Source organism: Fragaria vesca, linkage group LG6 (assembly GCF_000184155.1).
Source record: "Fragaria vesca subsp. vesca linkage group LG6, FraVesHawaii_1.0, whole genome shotgun sequence".
NCBI lineage: Eukaryota > Viridiplantae > Streptophyta > Magnoliopsida > Rosales > Rosaceae > Fragaria > Fragaria vesca.
In genome coordinates this window covers 36482636-36495005 of record NC_020496.1, presented here as the reverse complement: position 1 = coordinate 36495005, position 12370 = coordinate 36482636, and the positions used below count along the sequence as shown (strand labels likewise).

General features: G+C 40.6%; 4 protein-coding genes across 4 annotated transcripts; 2 read left to right on the top strand and 2 right to left on the bottom strand.

Moving 5' to 3' along the window:
- LOC101300466 (protein AUXIN SIGNALING F-BOX 3-like) lies at positions 1-3421 on the top strand. Its single transcript, XM_004304507.1, has 3 exons — positions 1-1064; positions 1892-2387; positions 2474-3421. The coding sequence occupies exons 1-3, from the start codon at positions 613-615 to the stop codon at positions 3242-3244; spliced, it is 1719 nt and encodes a 572-aa protein (XP_004304555.1). The 5' UTR covers positions 1-612; the 3' UTR covers positions 3245-3421.
- A 139-nt stretch (positions 3422-3560) lies between these two features.
- On the bottom strand, positions 3561-4984 carry LOC101300168. The gene is made up of 2 exons (XM_004304506.1): positions 4660-4984; positions 3561-3979 (listed from the first exon to the last, which is right to left on the bottom strand). Exons 1-2 carry the CDS (start codon positions 4965-4967, stop codon positions 3925-3927), a joined length of 363 nt encoding a protein of 120 aa, XP_004304554.1. The 5' UTR covers positions 4968-4984; the 3' UTR covers positions 3561-3924.
- A 1240-nt stretch (positions 4985-6224) lies between these two features.
- Positions 6225-7869, top strand: LOC101299886 (GEM-like protein 5-like). The gene is made up of 2 exons (XM_004304505.1): positions 6225-6971; positions 7068-7869. Exons 1-2 carry the CDS (start codon positions 6371-6373, stop codon positions 7640-7642), a joined length of 1176 nt encoding a protein of 391 aa, XP_004304553.1. The 5' UTR covers positions 6225-6370; the 3' UTR covers positions 7643-7869.
- A 286-nt stretch (positions 7870-8155) lies between these two features.
- On the bottom strand, positions 8156-10826 carry LOC101299602 (translocon-associated protein subunit beta-like). Its single transcript, XM_004304504.1, has 6 exons — positions 10543-10826; positions 9210-9308; positions 9004-9112; positions 8843-8914; positions 8690-8695; positions 8156-8588 (listed from the first exon to the last, which is right to left on the bottom strand). Exons 1-6 carry the CDS (start codon positions 10719-10721, stop codon positions 8469-8471), a joined length of 585 nt encoding a protein of 194 aa, XP_004304552.1. The 5' UTR covers positions 10722-10826; the 3' UTR covers positions 8156-8468.
- Positions 10827-12370: the final 1544 nt, after the last annotated feature.

The window sequence follows — 12370 nt, the reverse complement described above, 5'->3', positions numbered from 1 at the left end:
CCGTCCGATGATACGCAACCCTAACTTACTAACCCTGGTTAATTGCTTCGACCATGACCCAGTAGAGCCTGAGCTTGAGAGCATGAGCTTCTTCTTCAACCACAACACAGCTCCTCTTTCTCTCATTTCCCACATCGTTTATTCTTTTTCTATTTCAGGAAAAATATAGATTCTGAGAGATCTATGCTAAACATCTGTTTCGTTTCTCTTCTGTGTGTAATCATCACTTATTGATTTCAAGATCGCATATTGTTGTTTTTTTATCTCCTCAGAACTACTTTTGTTCACTCATCATCTTTCACTACTGCAGATCTGAGCTCAAGTGAAATACCATGTCAAAACTAATAAAGTGATATCATTTCACTCCAGGGTTGTTAGCTAGATTCATAGCTTTTCAATCCTGCTTAGATCTGCTGATCATCTCTTTCATTCATGTAGTTTTCTCAGATTCTTCTCAAAAGGGTCTTGGCTTTCTGGGTCAAGATAGATCTTTCAGCAACAGAGAGGGTGCCTCTCCCTTTCTCTTTAGTACTAAAGGTGGGAAATTTCATTTCTTTGTTTCGATTTTTACTGGGGAAGTTTTGTCTGTGATTGAATGGTGAAGAAAGAAGGATGAATTATTTCCCAGACGAGGTGATAGAGCACATCTTCGACTTCGTGACGAAGCAGCGGGACCGAAACGCGGTGTCGTTGGTGTGCAAATCATGGTATAAGATAGAGAGATTTAGCAGGGAGAGAGTGGTCATTGGGAATTGCTATGCGATCAGCCCAGAGAGAGTGATCGCACGATTTCCGGGGCTCAAGTCCCTTACTTTGAAGGGAAAGCCTCACTTTGCCGACTTCAATTTGGTCCCTCATGACTGGGGAGGCTCCGTTGACCCTTGGATTGATGCCCTGGCGGAGAGCCGTGTTGGATTGGAGGAGCTCAGGCTCAAGAGAATGGTGGTCTCTGATGAAAGCCTTGACTTGCTTTCCAGGTCCTTCCTCAATTTTAAGTCCTTGGTTCTTGTTAGCTGCGAAGGCTTTACCACTGATGGCCTCGCTGCTATTGCTGCCCATTGTAGGTAAGATCTGTTTGCTTTCCTTGTTTGTTGCTAATTTTGATAGTTTGTGGAATGTGATTTGCACTTGTTTTTGCTATTCTTAATCTAAATTCATTCCCAATAGAGTTCATTACTGTTTAGAGTTTACGGGGCTTGTAGTGCTTTATTTGACTAAGGGTCTGTTCTGTTTCACCCGCTTTTTTGAGTGGTTGTCATTTATGTACATGCATACTTTGTTAGATTCATTGATTATGGAGTTTGGAAGTCAAACTTTTGTTTGCTGAACAATAGTTAGTATGCTGAGGAAGCTGTTCATTTGGTTTTTCTATATTGACCTCTTTCTGATGTGGAGACAAAAAAATTTAATTGAGTCTGTAGCTTTGTTATCTTGTTCATAATGTACAGTTCCAGTTTGGTTGCTACTGGTCTGGTGATAAACATGTTTGCAGCTTACCAATCCTTGTGATTCAATTCCTTCTTCCGCTTCAACCTTTTGAGTAGTCTTCAGCTGTACTTTCAACTGTATCTGCTTTTGATAATAATACTGTCTATACATCATTGCTGAATTCATATTATAAATTGTCAATGGAGCGGCTTGGGTTTCAGTTTTAGCCACGAAATGCATTGTGTTCTTAGATCTGAATGTCTACTTGAACTGGTCAGCTGTCTTCTTTAATTTGTTGTCATTTGCAATTTTAACCTGTAAATCATGCCAATGTTTAGAGTTCATATACTGTTTCAAAGTTTTAATGGAAAAGGGAGGGTATAAAATCATATTACATGACTGGTTTTGAGTTTTAATGGACATTGGTGTATGCTCAACTTCATGCACTGTTTGTTCTATATAGGTTTCTTAGGGAGCTGGACCTGCAGGAAAATGATATTGATGATCATAGAGGCCATTGGCTTAGTTGCTTTCCCGATAGCTGTACCTCTCTTGTGTCCCTGAATTTTGCATGCCTGAAAGGAGAAATTAATTTAGCTGCTCTTGTGAGACTTGTGGCCAGATCTCCGAACCTCAAAGTCCTGAGGGTAAACCGTGCTGTCCCTCTCGACACTCTCCAAAAGGTTCTGATGCGAGCACCTCAACTTGTTGATTTGGGCACTGGGTCTTATGTCCTAGAGCCTGATTCTGAATCCTACAGAAAACTGAAGGCTACAATTCTAAAATGTAAATCGATCCAGAGTTTGTCAGGGTTTTTAGAGGGTGCTCCTCATTCTCTCCCAGCGTTTTACCCTATATGCTTGACCCTGACATCCTTGAACCTAAGCTATGCTCCTGGAGTTCATGGTACTGATCTCATAAAGTTAATTCGCCAGTGTGGGAGGCTTAAGCGTTTATGGGTATGCTCATTCATCTCTTTTTACTGGCTTTTATATTGTTCTTTACAAGAAAGATGGTTGACAATGGTTTCTGTATGCACATGCAGACACTTGATTGTATTGGAGACAAAGGACTAGGAGTTGTTGCTTCAACTTGTAAAGAACTGCAGGAATTGAGAGTTTTTCCCTCTGATCCATTTGGAGTTGGGCATGCCGCTGTTACAGAAGAAGGCCTTGTTGCCATATCTGCTGGCTGCCCAAAGCTTCATTCATTGCTTTACTTCTGCCAGCAGATGACCAATGCTGCTCTCATAACTGTTGCCAAGAATTGCCCTAATTTCATACGGTTCAGGTTGGCACTCCTTGACCCCATGAAACCCGACCCTGTTACCATGCAGCCACTAGATGAAGGTTTTGGGGCAATTGTTCAGGCATGCAAAAAGCTTAGGCGGTTGTCACTCTCTGGCCTTTTGACCGACCAAGTTTTCCTTTACATTGGGATGTATGCCGAGCAGCTTGAAATGCTTTCTATTGCATTTGCTGGGGATAGCGACAAGGGTATGCTTTATGTGTTGAACGGATGCAAGAAGCTAAGGAAGCTCGAGATTAGGGACAGCCCCTTCGGTGACGGGGCACTTCTGAAGGACGTGGGGAAGTATGAAACAATGCGATCCCTTTGGATGTCGTCCTGTGAAGTTACTCTTGGAGGCTGCAAGACTCTTGCAATGAACATGCCGGGCCTTAATGTGGAGATCATAAATGAGAATAATCAGATGGAATATGCTGATAATGATGAGCAAAAGGTGGAGAAGATGTATGTCTACCGCACATTAGCAGGGCCGAGGGAGGATAAGCCAGAGTATGTGTGGACTCTGTAGCTCAATGTCTTTTTATTTATATAGACTATCAATTTTTTCTTGTTATAAAGCACTTTGGTACTGATCAATTGTGAGTTAGTGATAAGTTGTTTGAATTGGGATATTGTAATCTTTGCTGTTAAGAATAGACTCAGATCAGCATTCCAATAGATGGATATTTTTCAATATCATTATCTTAATTTCAAGGAGGCACTGCAGAAACCAAATCAAAAGGAAACTATCACAACTCTCAATTGATACAAGCATGACTTTGGTGGATTAAAGGCAAAACGCTCCTAAGACACAAGTCCTTAAGACTTGGGTGTATGCCTCCTTCACCAATCACCATTGTGTTCCTATCCAGGTCTTCGGGTTGAAAACAAAGTTTCGAACTGGATGTATGAACAACATCAAATCATAATTACTTGAATTTACTAGTTCTCGGATATAAGATAGAGCACAACATAAATCATCTGTTCTTTTGCATCCTAAAACATTATATAAATCCACAATGCGCCATAAACATTTCGCTTAACAACCAGATAGGAGGCTAAACAAGCAATCACCCATTTTACATAAACCACGTTTATGTGAAATCTATAAATGTTCAGATGCAGAAGATTGTTCCTCGGTTCATCCACCACATAACATCAAGCACAGACAACCTTGAGAAATAATCCATGTCTATCATCAATTCATCATCAGAAAAAGAAGCAGCATTCCTCGAGCAAACAGCAACAGAATAGCGCACCAAAACTGGACTCGTAAAAGAAAGAACTCATTAGTATAGAATGAAACCGAAGCATTTACACGACTCAAATATGTTTTCAAGCAAGAACTCTAAGACAAAAACAAAAAGTAGTAAAAAATTAAAAAAAAACCAAAAAAAAAAAAAAAAAAAAAAAACAAAAAAAAAAAAAAAAAAAACCCAAAAAAAACCAACAATAAGAACAGCATATTCCTGCTTTTGTTGGGTGATGCTGTAATAGACAATCTCACTTGCATTGTACCAAAGCAAGAAAATTCTCAACCAGGATGAGCTTGTTGCCTTAGTTATTCTTCAAAATAAAATAACGCTAAGGATTGGACACATAGAGGGATGAACTAACTGTAGAAAGTCACAAACTCCTCTCTTGTCAATCAATTCACTAGAAATGCCAGAGAATAAATTCTAGAAAGACACTTGGATTGGATTTGGCTAAGGGAGGTACACATGATTTAACTGGATATAGCAAACAGCATGCCATTATTCATTTGAATACTTATGATCTGAGTGGTATCTTCTATCTTGTAAGCAGAATGATCACACAACCGGATTAACATTAAAGGATCCAATCTAATTTCATGGTTCCACCACAAAACTTAGAACAAGGCTTCACTTAAGAAAGAGATATAAGGAAGATCAAACAAACAGTAATTGAAAGTAAAATACATACCAGCCTCTTAAGAAAGAGATGCAGCCGTCATCCTGACCCTGGTAATGGTGATGATCGTGGTGACAGTGCTGCTGCTGGTATTGCGGCGGAGGCGGAGGGTAGCCCCCGTTGAAATACCCTTGGTACCCCTCGTACGGCGGAGGACGCGGCGGTGGAGGGCCGTATCCGTGAGGTGGATACCCCGGAGGCGGCGGCGGCGGGTACCCGTCGTACGGAGGGGCTGAGGGGTACCCCGGCGGGCCTGGTTGGGGATACGGGTAGCCTTGCGGCGGCGGCGGAGGAGGGTAGGGTTCTTGGTGGTAGCTCATCTCTTGTTGCTTCTCGGGTCGCCCGATCGGATACTAATTTGGCACCAATCAACACTTAGCGCTATATATACTCAGTGGGTCCTACATTTCTCTGTATGTCCAGGCTGTTCCGATTATTTCCCGCCACGTGGTTAAGGTTCCCGCGTTACTGTTCGGAGCTTCTAGTACATTCACCAGAAAGCCCATAAGTGTGGGCTTGTGTAGTCGGGGACCCAATATACTGTTCGGAGCTTCTAGTAAATTCTGTAAGGAGAAAATCTGCTGTCCCCGTTAGGTTAGAGTTTGAATAGGTTAACAGAGGTTAACAAGGTTAGAGGATGTTAAAGCTGATTAGGATACAAATGCCACATGTTGAAATTTAAAAAGGAGACAAGTAAGGGGATAGGGAAATGGGGACAGCAGATTTTCTCCTAATTCTGTATTCAGTGGTCCAGACATGAGGCTGAGCCCTCCAGTTAGGTTAGGTTGAATTTCAAACCTTGATTTATTTTTAAAGAAGAAAAAGTTCGGTCATCCGATTAAAGCAAGAGAAATTATACAAGTTACCCCGATCCAATTAGTGGATGCACTTGGCCTCGTTACGGAAATGTTGCTTATAGAAACCACATATTCTATGTTCGAACGTTGGTTTCGTTTGCTGAATTATAAACGTGGCAAAAAAAAAAACTACAATGTCATGTTGGTTATCCGAATCATAAACAGATTAATCTTTGAGTCTAAAAAACTGTGCATACTTGTTATAAAACCAAAAAAATAAATAACAAGGTTCAATAAAAGTTTTCACCAAGATATACTGTATGTGTTTAATTGGTTTGTTTCCTAGCTCTTTCCAAAATTCCAATAATTTATGTACATCGACAATTCTAATCTGAGTCCCCATCACATTTGACCTTGAGAATGTTGCCAAATGAAAATGCCAATGCGAGGGGAACAAATACGTGGTTCCTCAATTGAAATAAACAAAAAAAATAGGTTATCTAGAAGCTGAAGGTACGTAGCTTAGTCATGTTAGTTGCTTTGTTGAAGAAGAAGAAGAAGACGAAGAAGAAGAAGTTGCAATTATATATAACACGGCTAAGCAAAGCTGATTGCTCTCATTACTAAACCGTGTTTTTGTATCCACGAGAGTCAACCTTTTCGGTTCCACCTGACCCGATTAGATCGATGTAGCCCTTCCATCCGCTATCATCATCCAAACAAATCAACAGTATATAAAACTGATTTATTTCTAGAATTTAACACCGGTGTTTCCCCTCTGTTATATAAAATTATAAATAAGGTCGCTCATATTCACAACCGTTCAAACCAAAACTCATCCACTCTTAACTTCTTTGTTTTCAGAGATCCATTTTCCCACTCTCAACTTATTTGTTTTCAGAGATCAATTTTCAGGCAAGAACAAGATGAACAACAACCACCAAGAATCTCAACCACCTATGTACCCCTCCATTCCTCCGCCTCTCACACAACAGGAAGCAAACCCTTTTCATCAATCTCATCCCACTCCCGCCCCAGAAGAAATCAATCCATTTTATCAAGCCCCTGAAGCCCCTAAACCTCAGACCCCCTCCATCACTGCTGACCACTTAGAAAAATGGCAACCTGCTCCTCCTCCTCCTCCTCCTCCTCCTCAAGATGTTGCATCATCATCTTCATCTGAGCAAGTACCAGTAGCAACACCACCACCCACCTTTGACAGTGAAGATCTCAAAGCCAAGGCCGCGGCGGAGGCAGAGCCAGAGAAATGGGGAACTCACGTCATGGGACACCCTGCTGTCCCAACATGCCACCCGGACAACAAAAAGGCAGCTCTCTGGGGAGTTAACGCCGATGGTCCGGAAAAGGCACAGAGCTTCCACTATCCCTACCTCCAGTACCAACCCATCGATAACAACAACAACAACAACAAGGCCAGCTCCAGCAATGCCCCACAATCTATGCTCAATGTCTTCAACTCCTGGAGCCACAAGGCCGAGTCCATGGCCAACAACATCTGGCGCAACCGTACGTACTCCTTCCTAGATCACCATATCTGATAGTTAAATTAGCTCGATCTGTTGATTAATTAAATGGTCTAATTTGATGTTTGGTGTTGTGCAGTTAAAACTGGGACATCAGTGTCGGGAGCAGCGTGGGCGAAGATGAACCTGCAAGCCAAAGCATTAACAGGAGGTGGATTTGAGGCTCTGTACAAGCAGTCATTTGCGACTTATCCCAACGAGAAGCTCCACAAATCATTCGCCTGCTATCTCTCCACATCCACCGGACCAGTCGCCGGAACTCTTTACCTCTCCAATATTCACACCGCTTTTTGCAGCGACCGGCCTCTGTCATTCACGGCGCCTTCCGGTCAGGTGACTTGGAGCTACTACAAGGTCATGGTGCCATTGGCAAATGTTGCGACTATCAATCCAGTAGTGATGAGGGAGAATACGACGGAGAAGTACCTCCAGATTTTGACCATTGACGGCCATGATTTCTGGTTCATGGGGTTTGTTAATTATGAAAAGGCATCCAAGCATCTTACCCAGAGTGTCTCCACTTTCGTAGCGTCTGGATTTGCAGTCCAGCCTCCCACATATGAAGGGCCTGCTGCTGCTGAATATGATCATGATCACAAGAAGGGGCCTGCTGCTGCTGAACATGATCATGATCACAAGAAGGGGGGTGACTAGTGACTACTAGTTTAGGTCCTTTGGCTGTGTTTTATTGAGGATCCTTTTATTGACTGCTGAATTTGAGTTCCCTTTCTCGTTTAATTACATACAATAAGAGCATGTATATGGATTCATTGATTTGTAGTATTACTATTTCATTTTGTGCTTCAAGAAATACATGTCCGATAAAAAAAGAAAGAAATACATGTTGCAACTTCTCCATTGTTCTGAATAAACCATTCAAACAAGCAGAGTAGCGCACCAAAACCGCTGTTCTTTCTCATATTTCAGAATCTCACTATTGGACATCAGTAAAACACAGGTAAGATGAAAATTATTTCTCCTCGGCCACCAAGTATATTAAAGTTAGGCATAGAGAATCAGATGAGCCAACTGCTTTGGATTTATCCAAAGCCATGATCAAACCAGTTAACCAGTAAAGAAGCACACCAGCTAGTTTACAGACTAGTCCTGCAACCGCCATTTGTCAGAAATTACTAATTTGTAAATCTTAATTCGTGACTATCAAGCAACCAACAGATTGAATCAGGTTGTACCCATGGTCACCACAGATTTTAACAACGATCAAGCACCAACTATAACATTGAATCCAAAACTGATGAGCAAAAACTGATTATGAAACATAGCAAAGATCCGATTTGGGTTCGTGCCCACTGTATGACTCAGCTAGTTCATCTTACACTAACTTGTTAATAAACTATTCATTTGGAAGTTTCAGACAACTAACATGTGCCACTAACTCGGAGAGAAAAACAACTCGGCAACAAAGGAACATGTGTCCAAATGCTCATATGCTATCTCACTGAAGTTGCATCACCACTGCTTAGCGCTTCTTCTTGCCTCCTTTTGCACCACCAGATTTACCTGGAGTAGCAACCAGGTACACAAACAGAACCACAATGGATAGCACTGACATCAGAGACCCATACTTTGCCAGCAGCCTCTGTAATACACAAGGATAAAAAGAAAATGGGAATATTAGCCACTGTTAGTCGCTGAAGACCCAATATAGTAAATCAGACGCATAGAAAAGACGTATCATACCTTAACCTGTAAATATTCGCCCCCACAGCAGAGATAATTACATGAAAATACAAAGTAAAACCTCAGTAAGCACCAGAAAAGTTGCCTAAAACCAGAATGGCTATATAACTGCTATCTGCAAGAATATCTAAGGGCATCAGCCTTTCTACTTACCCACTCAAGTTTCTTCTCAGGAGGCCTGTCAGCAAGAACATCCAAAGGCAGTATGGGGGTTGAATATGCCTCCTAAAGAAACAAGAAAAGCTCATGCAGTAAGTATTTGAACAACCAAGAGAGAATCAGATATACAAGGACTGTGGACATTCCATTCAAACCTGTAGAGCAGCCTTTGTGGGAATGCGAAATGTAATAACAGCTGGTGCACCATTGAACATTCCCTTCGTCTTGGCCTCCAATTCAAAAGAGTGAGATATAACGCCGCCTCTGCAAACCAGTAACCACAATTAGTAAATGATAAACAAAAGTGGAAAGTGGAAACCATACAAAGAAGCAAGAACCATATAAAACAGTTGGCACTTACGCATCAAGCCTTTCCCATGACTTGGAAGTGTTGCCACTGACAATATCAAAGAGATCCTGAGGCCAGCTCTCATCACTCAAACTTACATCATAGGCAGTTCTGCAAATGAAACATAGCAGGTTATCACCAATTTAGTTATAGGTAAGCATACACGTATGAAGAATCAAAGTAAAATAGCACATCAAATAAATAAATGTAATGAGATGTGGAAGATGAAAAAAAAAAATGAAAGATGGGTTCACATAATAAAATGAAAGCCAGCACTTGGTGTTTTCTTTTGATGAATTTAACCACCAATTGTAATGTATGTGAAGGCGTTCTAGACATACTAGCATATTTGAACACACAGACCAGACATTCAGTTATATTATACAGCCAAAGAGGCATTAAAAGTACACAAAAATCACTTTAAGAAAAGTAGAGAAAGAAAACATGGAAAGCAACTGACATGATGCAAGCAACCTGTTAACCATTGAAGTTAACTAGAGGCACATTTGGTAATGACCTTATCCCCATAACCAACCTCTGCAATATAACAAAGTTTGCAGAGGTTGGCTGTTCAAAGCTTAAGAGGAGATCTCAGGAAGGGAAAGAGGTGAAGCTGAGTTAGTTTACAACTTGCTCTTGATGCACTTGTATACCAACAACACACCATCTATTCAATTCTCATTCTTCTTAAACAAGGTCACATAGCTCGCATTTGCTCATTATTCTTATTCTCATCCTTAGTTCCTTACCCTACAATTCCTACGGCAATTAATTCTACCTCACCTTAATAACTTTTGTGGCATGCACCAATTGATTCCAAAATTCAGTCATTTCCCAATATATCCAACATATAAACACACAGTTCACAATACAAAGATTTCAAAATAAATTAACAGTTTGACCTTTTGCAGCCAGACACATTCACATAGACAATGCAAAAATAACATCGAAATTGTTACGCCGAGAGCTGTGACTATCTCGAAAGACAATCGAAAACAATATTGTTTACTGAGACAAGCACAGCATCATGTTTACTGCTTAAACTCTGATGGCAACCAAACAGATAGTGTACTACTACTTAGCAACAACTAAGTTACGATTAAAACCAGTGATCAAGAAAGATATGAATAATCCATTACTATCAAAATCGCAGCAAGCAAAATCCTAATTGTATAGTTATACGAATCGAGACAACAACGCATGCAAGCAGAAGCACGAACGGATCTAACAGCAAACAAAACAACAACAAAAAATTCAACGCTAAGCTGGATCTGAAAATAAGAGAGCAAATCAGAACAAGATTTGAGATGATCGGAATTGGTGGAATTGCGAGGAGGAAGCTTACGAAGATCCTTGGTTGTAGATATCAACAGAGACCGAAACGCGCTCGGCGCCGGACTTGAGCCTGTTGAGGGAGGCCTTCTTGTGCGCGACGATGAAGGGAGAGTCTGAGCTGGCGAGCGCCGTCGTGATGAGGAGGAGGAGGAGAGAGAGCAGCGTCGTGAAGATGAGAGGCTTCGCCATTTCCGATTTGAGAGTCGTCGCTGAGGCTGAGGGTTTGTTTGATCCTCTCGCGACTCGGGAAATGTTTTATTCACACTTTGCCTACTCCCGCAGGGTCTTTTCCGTAATTGACACAGTAGACTCTTGTCATACTAGACATTTTGGACCAATAGCATTTCAGTCTGTTTATATTTTGTTAGGTTGTAATTGGATTTTTCTTTGGATTTCATATGTTTGGGCCTCGGGGTATGTGTTTGTGTTATAATTTTTTGGAAATTTTTGTATGTACGACGTGTATTTACACGATATAATCTTAACCGTTTATATCAATTCATATGTTTGACCACCATGTTTCTATATTATTTCTTCTAATCCTGACCATCCATGTATGTATGTGAAGATACACGCCGTGTATTAAAGATGCTCTCTAATCTTCGTAATATTAATTGTGAAAATTGCCTATGAAAGGTAAAATTGCCAATAAATTTTAGAATTAATTGTTTTAAAATACAATGATTTTGTCTAAATGACTAAATCTACTAACTATTATCATTCGTATAGTTTTATCCATAAGAGGATACAAACCATTGTCTTCCAAACACGCTTCACATTTTTGTTGCACTATTGTTTAAAACACTATGGTTTATGTCCCATTGTCCAAATGAATGTAATTGCTTAAGTGAGTGCGGACATTTTAAAGAAAATATCGTGATGAATAGTAAAAAATTTGGGCGAAATTACGTTAAAAGTTTTTTTTGTAAATAGATAAAACAGTCATTGATAACTATTCTACTCTGACTGTTAGCTTGAGTGAGTGACTACTGGTGAGTTAGTTAGAAGTATAACCTGCATGTTGAATTCTTGATTCATATAATTATGTTGTGCTGCGAAGTTTGCAGCTCGATCAAAGGTGGCAGTTTTGTACCGTAAGGCCGATTTAGCAAAGCTGTGTTTGTTATGCGACCACGGCATGATCTTTCTCTGATCGAGGCACACCCGCTCACAAAATCTGTGATCATTGTAGAGCCGAAGCGGCCTCAATTGTATGCTTTTCCCACAACATTTCCCTCTGCCAAAACTGTGACCAAGAATCGCATAGCCATTGCTAGGCTGATCGCGCTCTGGTCGCCTCTCAGCAATTGGCTTTCGTTTGGGAGCTGAAAGTTTCATCATTCAACAGAAAATCACAAGTTAATATACGGACTTGCATGATGACTTAACTGCTGCGTGCTGCCTTTTCAACACAGAGTTAGAGAGCTGTCCTCGCAAGGGTACGTATATCCTATAAGGATATGAACAGTTGGTGCAGATGAGTACTTGTACATTGTTGATCTTAGATCTTAATTAGATGACACACATTGATGTACATTGTAGATAGGGAAGATGCCAAACATCTGCCATGTAAGTTGTTATTTAAGAGGTCTTACTAAGCAAGTTAGATTATAAGAGCAATGCTAGGTAGTCATCTCAGTTATACTAGCATTGCTGAAAAGTTAAGACCGTGCTAAATACGTACTCATCTCAGCTAATCACTATGTAGGTGATCGATATATAGTCTATCTGTGTTGTAGATCTACTACTATTCATGAGTAGGCAATGGCGGAGCCTAGCAATGACTTGTAGGGCTCAAGCCCAATCAAGTTTTTTTAGAGTTAAAAAAAAAAAAAAAA

Coding starts and splice junctions, on each gene's coding strand:
- LOC101300466 (XM_004304507.1), top strand. CDS start 613: ATGAATTATTTCCCAGACGAGGTGATAGAGCACATCTTCGACTTCGTG. Junction 1,065..1,891: donor GCTATTGCTGCCCATTGTAG/GTAAGATCTGTT, acceptor TGTTCTATATAG/GTTTCTTAGGGAGCTGGACC. Junction 2,388..2,473: donor GGAGGCTTAAGCGTTTATGG/GTATGCTCATTC, acceptor ATGCACATGCAG/ACACTTGATTGTATTGGAGA.
- LOC101300168 (XM_004304506.1), bottom strand. CDS start 4,967: ATGAGCTACCACCAAGAACCCTACCCTCCTCCGCCGCCGCCGCAAGGC. Junction 3,980..4,659: donor ATCTCTTTCTTAAGAGGCTG/GTATGTATTTTA, acceptor TTACGAGTCCAG/TTTTGGTGCGCTATTCTGTT.
- LOC101299886 (XM_004304505.1), top strand. CDS start 6,371: ATGAACAACAACCACCAAGAATCTCAACCACCTATGTACCCCTCCATT. Junction 6,972..7,067: donor CAACAACATCTGGCGCAACC/GTACGTACTCCT, acceptor GGTGTTGTGCAG/TTAAAACTGGGACATCAGTG.
- LOC101299602 (XM_004304504.1), bottom strand. CDS start 10,721: ATGGCGAAGCCTCTCATCTTCACGACGCTGCTCTCTCTCCTCCTCCTC. Junction 9,113..9,209: donor TCATGGGAAAGGCTTGATGC/GTAAGTGCCAAC, acceptor ACTGGTTTGCAG/AGGCGGCGTTATATCTCACT. Junction 8,915..9,003: donor CCACAAAGGCTGCTCTACAG/GTTTGAATGGAA, acceptor TTGTTTCTTTAG/GAGGCATATTCAACCCCCAT.